General features: G+C 40.2%; 1 protein-coding gene across 1 annotated transcript; it reads left to right on the plus strand.

Moving 5' to 3' along the window:
• Positions 1 to 90: 90 nt before the first annotated feature.
• ptcd3 (pentatricopeptide repeat domain 3) lies at positions 91 to 9,254 on the plus strand. Its single transcript, XM_051860901.1, has 24 exons — positions 91 to 244; positions 438 to 490; positions 583 to 613; positions 2,079 to 2,124; positions 2,214 to 2,282; positions 2,540 to 2,644; positions 2,720 to 2,843; positions 2,918 to 3,027; positions 3,572 to 3,648; positions 4,902 to 4,989; positions 5,071 to 5,131; positions 5,228 to 5,310; positions 5,384 to 5,528; positions 5,621 to 5,671; positions 5,786 to 5,875; positions 5,992 to 6,020; positions 6,117 to 6,223; positions 6,309 to 6,387; positions 6,479 to 6,569; positions 8,087 to 8,172; positions 8,341 to 8,489; positions 8,582 to 8,623; positions 8,811 to 8,969; positions 9,046 to 9,254. The coding sequence occupies exons 1-24, from the start codon at positions 153 to 155 to the stop codon at positions 9,089 to 9,091; spliced, it is 2,013 nt and encodes a 670-aa protein (XP_051716861.1). The 5' UTR covers positions 91 to 152; the 3' UTR covers positions 9,092 to 9,254.
• Positions 9,255 to 9,906: the final 652 nt, after the last annotated feature.

Consider the following 9,906-nt stretch of genomic DNA (forward strand, 5'->3'; position numbering starts at 1 on the left):
CGGTTTGGTCACATGATATCTGTTACTTTTCTCAGCGCTGATTAGGATGGACCAATGACAGCCGGAGATTATGAGCCATCAAGCGCCCCCTGTTGTTTTCACTGAAGCGTTAAAGCGCCACCGGATGGCTTTCGATCGCGCACTCTGGTGTCATGGCGTCCTCCTGTTCACAAGCTCTGAGGCATCATGCTTGTAAGAGTAGCAGAATATTGCGGATACATCTGCAGAAGTCGTGGCCTAATAGGTAAGATGAATGTACAAGATCAAGCTTATTTGCGCCTTTTTATTAAATGGCATTTTTGCTATTCAAAAGCATTTAAAGAAATGACTGGTTGTCTCTAGGTCATTTCAAGGGGCTGTGTGTGTCTGTCAGCTCATGATTAATAATTTGTCAAGTTATAAAATGTTTTATCAGAATGAAAATGTTTTGATTACAGGGGTTTTGCTCTGAATTCTGCTGCAGATAATCAACATGCCGTTTCTTCACTAGGTTTGACAACTCATTTCTGTCTTTTTAATATGAAAATTCATGTGCTTTATTAAATTAAGCTGCTTAAATCTTTTTTTTAATATCTTTTTTAGAAGAAATAGTCATTCCAAAGAAGAAAACATGGTATGTACTGTACTGATCAACACATAAAAGATCACTCATGGTTTTTGTTATGCTCATTAAAGGTGCAATATGTAAGATTTTCTGTCCGCCTGAGGTCGCTATTCAAAACAAAGGCGTAGCTTAATGACGGCAAGTTTGAGCACGGAATCTTGGGACATGTGGTCTTCGCATCACAGCCGGTGGAAACAATCGGGATAAGACTTGGGAAGAAATCATGTTCATGGATGCGATTATTAACGTTACTGTAGTATGAAGCAGAGCAGGAGCGAGTGTTGTGGGAGCTGAACGAGGCCGCTGGAGCGATTGCGCAACACACGCCTCACGAGCAGCGGGACTTTTATTATGCCACAGTCGCTGCCGCCGCTTCCGCTCTTCCGGTCATGAGTATGAGGTAACACAGCTCTGTTTATCATATTAGATACATTTGAGAGTGTTGAAAATGATGTTATAACGTTACTCTGAGCGTTCGCTCGGCGGCTGCTGTGAGACACTGTTACACACTGCAGTAAGATAGATCAATTTTAGAACATCATATTAAATGCTGGATGGCTTGTGTTGATAAATGGCATGCAATTAATTTTAAAACGTATTGTATGATGGAGAAAATTCTACTGTTACTAAAAATAAAGCTGCATCTGATTATGCTATGTTAGCTACTTGACAAAATAGTGTTTTTCTCTGAGGCGTGGTAAAGCATGGTACTCGCAAAAAATCAAGAAAATTAGATTTAAACAATAAGACTAAACGTGTTGAGCTATATAACAATAATTCATTTTCTGTCTATAAATATATCAAAACAGTTGTTCCCTTGTCTATTAAAACAATTAAATATTAAAGCATCTTTGGTGTTTCCATGGTTTCTACAAAATAAAACCGGAAACCGAGGGTAACGCGGTTATGACGCAATTGACAGGCGACTCCTCACACGTCCCGGAGCCTTGGTTAAAATTGCAATTTTCTCACAATTTACAAATAGTTGGAAACATTTGGGATATTGTAAGTACTCAAGTGAACAAAATATATAACACTGGCCTAGTGGTTTTTGGATATTTTACTGCAAAAATCTTACATATTGCACCCTTAATTCACACTGTCAATTAATTTAATTTATCATACTTTTTTGGTACTTCTGGCACTGTTTTCAACTGGATTAGACATTATTTGCCCGGATGCAGAATACAGGTCTGATATTGGACCAGTTTCTTCTGGCGTCCCCCAGGGCTCTATTTTAGGACCTTTACTTTTTAGTCTTTATTGATTCCCGCATCCCGTTTAACCAACTCTAGGTATTAAATATCACTTTTATGTCAATGACACACAGATTTATATTCTTTTTTTAATACAACAGTGTACTATTGTTGATTTATTTTGTATTTTGCTTGTATTTTTACCTTGTAAAGCACTTCGAGAAGCTCTTTAAAGGTGCTATGGAGAATAAAGTTATTGTTGTTGTTATTATTATCAGGAGTAAAGAAGCTGTCTTGCAGGCACTGGCGTCCACTGTGAACAGGGTATGTTACTCAGACAACTTTAACATCCATGTTAAAAACACATTGTCATCTAATATCATGTAAGCAAAGTTACTATGTGTGTGTTCTAGGATCCTACAGCATCAGATTACAGATTCCAGGATGATCCATATCTCACTCCAAAGACATCATTAGACTTTGTGAGTAATTCATAAAGATGCGTTTAGACTGGATTGCTTTCGTAGTGTAAAAACTCATGTGATCAAACAGCCAAAAAAGACCGTCTACTGACCTAACGCGTAAACATTATGGGAAGTGTGCTACCCAGATGTGATTTAAACTTTGTCGGATGAAGACCCAAGTTTGGTTTGAAGATAAAAAACGAGTACCAATCACAATGTTCTCTCACCATTCCTGATTTTTAACTCACATTAACCTCTTTATTTCTCCCACACAGAAATTATTTTCCTTGTCCCAGGAGTCGGGCAGAAACACTGCCAAATATTTCATCAATAAATACCCGAATTACTTCCAGAAGGACTACGCACAACCTCATATTCCCGTGAGTGTCCAGTGCTTGTGTCTGGTTTGCTTTGCTCATGAGTGTTTGTGAAGCACCTGTTGTCTTGTGTTGAAGTGTTTGATGCCAGAGACTCTGGAGGCTCAGATAGAGGATCTGTCTGAAGCTGCGCTCACAGAGAGGATTCAGCTGAGGAAGGTCAGAGCTGCTGTGGATCTGTACGACCAGCTGCTGCAGGCCGGTGAGAGCCAGCGAGACGAGGCATTGTGGGTAGTATTGAGACGGGAGTTCGACTGATGAGTGTGTTCTGTGCAGGTACATCAGTGTCTTTGGATGTGACCAATGATCTGTTAGACCTGATTTGTTTCTATGGAGACCGTGATCCCGCACAAGAGAATGTTCCGGAACAGAGGAGTGAAGAGACGGTAGGGCCGCTCACACCTGTAAAACGATGTTTCTCTAGCAGCACTATTCTATATTGTGAGTTTTCTTCACAATATTCCTCATTTATATGCAGAATAAAGGGGCGGGGCCTGGGTGAGTTAGTTAGTAGTGTGTTGAAACTGGCAGTTATGGTAAGGGGCGGGACATTTCCCAAACACCAATCACAACACACTGCTCCAGCCGACCAATCAGAGCACATTGTGCTTTTCAGAAGGAGGGGCTTCATAGAGACAGGAACTAAACAGAGCGTTACTGACAGACTGGGAAGAGAGGAGCTGAACAATGGAGAATATGAGGAAAATAATCAACATTCAATCTAGTAGAGCCCAAAAACAAGTCTTTGAAAAAGAGCATAATATGGCCCAGCTTTAAAATCTGTTTGCATAATGCAAATAATCAATAATAAATGTGACTGTTGAACCAATGATACTACTGAATTTTACAAAACCAACAAGTCTTCTGAGACCATGTGAAATGATGATTTTTCTCCATCTTATGCCTAATTTACCCGTGGTTAAACCCCAGGAGGACGTCCAGGAGGAACCACAGCCTAGAAAAGGAAGAGCACCCAAAGCCTCGGACTTGCTGAAGGCCACCTGGAAGTGAGTGTTTCTAATGAAACCTGTTGTATACACTACTGGTCAAAGGTTTGGATTAATTATAGACTTTTTAATGTTTTTGAAAGTCTCTTCTGTTCACTAAGGCTGCATTTATTTGATCAGAAATACAGTAAGAACAGTGAAATATTATTACAGTTTAAAACAGCTGTTTTCTATGTGAATATATAGTAAAGTGTAATTTATTCCTGTGATCAAAGCTGAATTTTCAGCTCAGAATTATATATGTATTAAAAATTATATTATAAGGATATTGAAATGGACCTATAATGCCCCTTTCACAGTATGTAATATAAGTCTCTGGTGTCTCCAGAATGTGTCTGTGAAGTTTCAGCTCAAAATACCCCACAGATCATTTATTATAGCTTGTCAAATTTGCCCCTATTTGGGTGTGAGCAAAAACACACCGTTTTTGTGTGTGTCCCTTTAAATGCAAATGAGCTGTTGCTCCCGGCCCCCTTTCCAGAAGAGGGCGGAGCTTTAACAGCTCGCGCTTCGGTCGCTCAACAACAACAAAGATGGAGAATCTCACGCAGACAAAATGACGAAAGTGTTCAGCCTTACATTGTTCAAACCGGAGTCGACACTAATGGAGAGACTCAGGAAGAAGTTACAACTTTTAGACGTTTCTGAATGGTTAGTGGATAAATTTATGTAGTTGCTGTGGAGTTGATTCAACTCATCCACTAGCATGTGCCGTCATGTTAATCTTTTGTGCAAATTCAGTGTTGAATTGACCCTCGTTTGGCGTAAAATGACGGCATGTCAACAACACTCTACAACAACAACTCTTCCTCTTCTCTAAAGCAGCCCAACATGGCCCCGCCCCCTTTGATGCGTGTTCTCGGGGGCGGGGTTTATGTAAATTTTAGAGTTAGTGATGTCACTAACCAGGGAAGAAGCTCGTTGTAGTCCCTACCAGCTGCTTGTTGTAGTCCTTAAACAGAGAATTCTTTCATTTCTTTGCATTGAACTTTGAGCGTCGTAACTTTGCAGATGTTGTTTATGCTCAAACAGCAACATTACACACTAGCTAAAGTTAAAAAAGTTACATTTTAATCAACCACCTCTTTAAAATTATATAAGTATATTAGAGGAAAGTATAAATGCAATCTTCTTAAAAAACAAAAGAAAAGTCTAAGTTATTCCAAAACAATGACTGGTGCTGTATCTGTGTAACAACACAAAGTTAAGAAAATGCATGTCATGAGAGGAAACTTTGTCTCGTTTTCCCACAGAGAGAATAATAACGCTGAGAGAATCTTTGCGCTGCTGTCGGAGCCGAACACACGTTCATACAGCGCTCTGATCCGAGGCATGGTGAAGGTAACTCGTGCGGGAACTTCTGCTCATGCGTTTCTTCACTAGTTTGATTTCAGATGACTGTATGTGTGCTTGATTTGACAGTACGGCGCTTATTCCAAAGCGTTCAGCACTTACACTGACCTGCTGAACAACCGACTGACAGGTGAGTGCGTTCTTTACGCTTAATACGACTTTTTTTGAAGAGTTTTCTAAATGAGCAGTTCCAGAGCTGAATACCTTGAATGTTTTGCTGCTGTAGCGGATGTGAACACCTTCAACGCCCTGATCGCAGCTGCCCCAGAAGTACAAGAGAAGTACAATGAGAAATGGGAGCTGATAGTGGTACGTGACTGCGGTTTTGTCATTAAGCCGTGTTCTTAAGTAGCTTCTGCATCAGTCTGTGTGTGTTTTGTAGGATCTTTTGAAGCAGATGGCAGAGCAGAAGGTCAAGCCTAACCTCCTGACGTTTAACGCCGTCCTGAAGGCTTTGAGACGCTGTGGCGCTTTGGGCAAATCTCAGGCCTTTCCTGTGATCAGCGAGATGAAGGCTCTCTCCATCGGTCTGTTGACTGATTGTTACTGCTTCTACAGGAATTAAGTGGTGTATGCTTATTTATTTTGGTGTGTAATCGATTCTTTTCCTTGATTTCAGACCCCAGTCTGGCCTCTTACAATCACGTGCTCAGCATATTTTATAAAACAGGTCATAAGGCTTATTTGATGATAATTCTCTCAATTCTTAAATAAATGAACTAGTTAAATGTGCATGCATGTACATGGAAACTTCATGCATTTCCCATCATGCTTTGCTCTGCAGGTGCCCCAGTTCAGGGCCAAAAAGACATTCTACAGGAAGTGATGTACGAGGTGTCAGGAAAGAGCTTTACTCCTCAGGACCCTGATGATGGTATCTGCTTATTATTATTGCTAGATAGGGCCTGTCCTAATACACACACTCAACCACTTGTCTGTTACACTATATACACTATATTTTTGTTATATTTTATATGTTTTGTTTTTCAGCACAGTTCTTCATCACTGCTATGAGAATCGTAAGTGTACTTAAACACGACCTGTCAGCAACACTACTTTATGGTAAATGCCTTTTTAGTATAATGTGTGACCCTGTTTGGCATCTCCATCTACAGTGTCTGGACACCAAGGACATTGAGCAGGCGTACAGGGTCCATGAGCTGCTGCGAGTAGGAGAGAACTGGAGACTTATGGGAAATGATTTAAAACAGAACATCTACTAGTGAGTACAATCCTGCAAACTCGTCAATTCTCCTTGCATCTTATCCTGACTCGGGTCTATATCAGGATGCTTCTGTCTGTTTCAGTACGCGGTTCTTCAGTCTGCTCTGTCTGATGGAGAACGTTGATGTGGTTCTGAAGTGGTACAGAGATCTGATTCCCTCGGTGAGTAACACACAATCATGCACTGCTTCACGTGAACGCTTACAGGATGATTGACATGCACTGATGTGTGTTGATGTGATTTGGATTGCAGGTGTACTACCCCACTTCTAACATCATGACAGATCTGCTCCGAGCACTTGATACTGACAGCCGATTAGACCTCATCCCGCAGATATGGAAAGGTGATTGATTGATTTATTTATTGAGGTCCAAACACTGAAGGTGTGTAGACACGTATTGTAATGCTGCTGCATCCGCTGGTGAGTCTATGGCAGCTCATAGAACCGCTTGCGGAAAGTTGTGAAATTTGGCACACTGATAGAGGACAGACTAAACATTAACTATACCAAACTTTGAGTCTCTAACTCAATCCCTCTAGCGCCACCAACTGTCCAAAGTTGCACTCACGTTTAAGGTAGTAACTTTTGAACTTCATTTTCCATCATTTAAAATTTTCCTACTATTTTGGATTTTCCAAAATACCTAATTTTTAAATCATCTTCAGACCACGCCGACAAAAAGTTAGGGAATTTAAGTTGATTCGTCAAACCTCGCATGACGAATAACCAGATTCTCAGATAACGTACAAACGGAGAGCATGGAGATGGAGGGCACGTCAAAATGAACATGAGGCTATATCTCCTCAACGCTTTAGCGTATTCTGACTAAAATTGGTGCGTGTTATGACAACCATAACCTGAGGATACCTGCACAGTTTCGGCACAGTGCCACCTAGTGGTCAGGAGAGATTTTTAAAAAATGGCTGTTTTTGCTTTTAACTTCTGAACAGTTTGGCCAAAAATCACAAAACTGGTCTCTTTAGATTCAGTGCAGCATGCCGAGTCGAGCAATTCCCATATTGGCCATTTTGGGTGTGTCGACTATTTTGAATTTTGTTGTAAAATGCTATATTTTACAAATTTGGTATGTGTAATCGGCTCCATGCCCTGAAGTTACGCAAAAAGTTGAGAAAGTGCCACCTTGTGGTCAAATTATATTGAAATTATAAAAAATGCCAATAGATTTTGATTAATTTTGAGAATTGTAATGAAACTTGATAGATTCCTTGATGTATACCAAATTAGTCAGCCAAACTTCCTGTCCGCCATTTTGATTTTCAAATTCAAGTCGCTTGATAGAGACAACCAATTAGACCTCATCCCGCAGATATGGAAAGGTGATTGTATGATTTATTTATTAGGGGCCAAGCACTGAAGATTTGTCTCTTTGGATTCAGTGCAGCATGCCGAGTCGAGCAATTCCCATATCAGCCATTTTGAATTTTGTTGTAAAATGCTATATTTTACAAACGCATTGGCATATTATTACGAAATTTGGTACGTGTAATCGGCTCCATGCCCTAAAGATACTCAAAAAGTTGAGAAAGTGCCACCTTGTGGTCAAAACTTATAGTGAAATTTTAAAAAATGCCAATAGCTTTTGATTAATTTTGCCTATTGTAATGAAACTTGATAGATTCCTTGGGTCATGGTGGGAACATGGAAACCAAATTAGTCGGCCGAACTTCCTGTCCGCCATTTTGATTTTCAAATTCAAGTCAGATCATCTTCAGATCATGCTGGCAAAAAGTTATGGATTTTATGTCGATAGACAAAATCATTATCATTTAACGCATCAGCAAAGTTGATGGAACATTTATTCAGATGACCGACTCAAAGTATGTTGTCTTGTTCCACAGATATCAAACAGTTGGGTCATGCCAACAGGCAGAAGCTGGTGGAGGAGCTGCTGGCACTGATGGCCAGAGAGAAGCACAGTCAGGAGGTAGAACCGCATTAGTGACGGATGATCTGATTGGTTGATACCCATGATTTCTAGAAGTCTTCTGTCAGCTGCTGTTAAAAAACTTTTTAGTTAGTTAATTGAGTAGTGTAATTAGTGTGCATCTCAGTGTCGGTCTGTAGTAATTGTTCATGTGTATGTTCTGGACAGGTGCAGGAATCATTTGCTGACTGTGCGCTGGACATAAAGAGACTGTACAACACAGGTGACCGCGGCAAGGTTATGATGAGCTGGACGGCCAGTTCTCTCAGCGACGTCATCTCCGTTCTGCTCGCAGCTCAGAGGAGACAGGACGCCTGGTAACGTCTTTTACGGGATTCTGTAATGTGATCAAGATCAAATCGAGTTAAAAACGCCCTCAGATCTGTTCCTTTCACTTCTCTTCATTCAGGGACACGCTGAAACTCTTCAAAACACACAATAGAGTTCCCAGGTAAGATCAAGGGAGTGCATTTTTCCCATGAGCCAAAGCCAGTGCAGATCACTCGAGAAATGCATATTCACTTGTAGTAGTTAATGTAAAAGTTTCAGTCAATTTTTGCCCCATGCACTATAACAGAAATATTTTATTCCTTGTCTTGATATGTTCAGAGCTAACATGTGTTGTGTTGCTGTGTCAGTGCGGAGCTGCTGAACCAGTTCTTGACGTGTGTGAAGGAGAGCGGTGATGCGGATCAGGCCGTGGAGCTGGTTCAGATCTCCGCTGGCTTCTGTCTGCCCGAGACGCCCAATCTCATCCAGAGGATCCAGCAGGAGTTTGAGCTCTCAGAGCAGCACAAGTACGTCTCGCCTTTGTGGACGATTTAGTTGAATTAGAAGATTCAAGAATCAAATTGTAATCTGGTCCTCTTGCAGGAGCATCTTGTCTGATCTGGAGATTCGGACCTTCAACAGCGATTAAATCTTGGGGCTGAGAGGCGCTCTGCAGTGTGGATGATCATAGCAGCTGAATATCTGTTGAAATGTACATCTCTGCATTTTCTGTATACTTCAGCGTGTTTGGTACATGTGTAATTATTACTCTTCATTCAGATAACTCAACTCAATAAAAATCATTTTACTCACTGGTGTTTTGAGTCTGGATTCATGTTGATGGGCTTTGATCACATGAGCTTTTTTTTTTTTTTCCAAACTAATCTTCAATGGTACTGATCAAACACAAGATTACAGTTCACTGAATGATGATATTGTATAATAAAGGCCTTTTAAAGCGAAGCGTTGCATTTGTGTAAGAAAAATATCCATATTTAACAAGTTATAAAGTAAAATAACTAGCTTCCGCCAGACCGCCTTCTGTATTCAACGTCACATCAGTTACGCTTGTTTCATAAGTTGAATGGAAGGCGTAGGACGTAGCGTAAGTGTTTTGAACTTTGAGGGGCGTTACATTTTCTTCTTGCATTGAATACGAAAGGGCGTTCTAGATATTACTACAATTCATTTTTGAAATACAATCATTTACACAAATGCTGTCATAACTTGTTTTCATGACATTTAAACATTAAATAAGACATTACTAACAGGTAAAGTAAATATAATGAATATATAAGCTAATATAGTGCATATTTAGTGAAAGGCTTCATTTCTCTAGTGAACTAACATGCTGTGGACACTAAATGACTTGCCTGAGGTAAATGTAATGCTACGTGATGTCTTTCTGCGGTTGAAATACTGGTTGAGAGACACGTAAACTTATCTATGCATAGAGTGTCTGTT

This window comes from Ctenopharyngodon idella, chromosome 14 (assembly GCF_019924925.1).
Source record: "Ctenopharyngodon idella isolate HZGC_01 chromosome 14, HZGC01, whole genome shotgun sequence".
In the NCBI taxonomy this organism is placed as follows: Eukaryota; Metazoa; Chordata; class Actinopteri; order Cypriniformes; family Xenocyprididae; genus Ctenopharyngodon; species Ctenopharyngodon idella.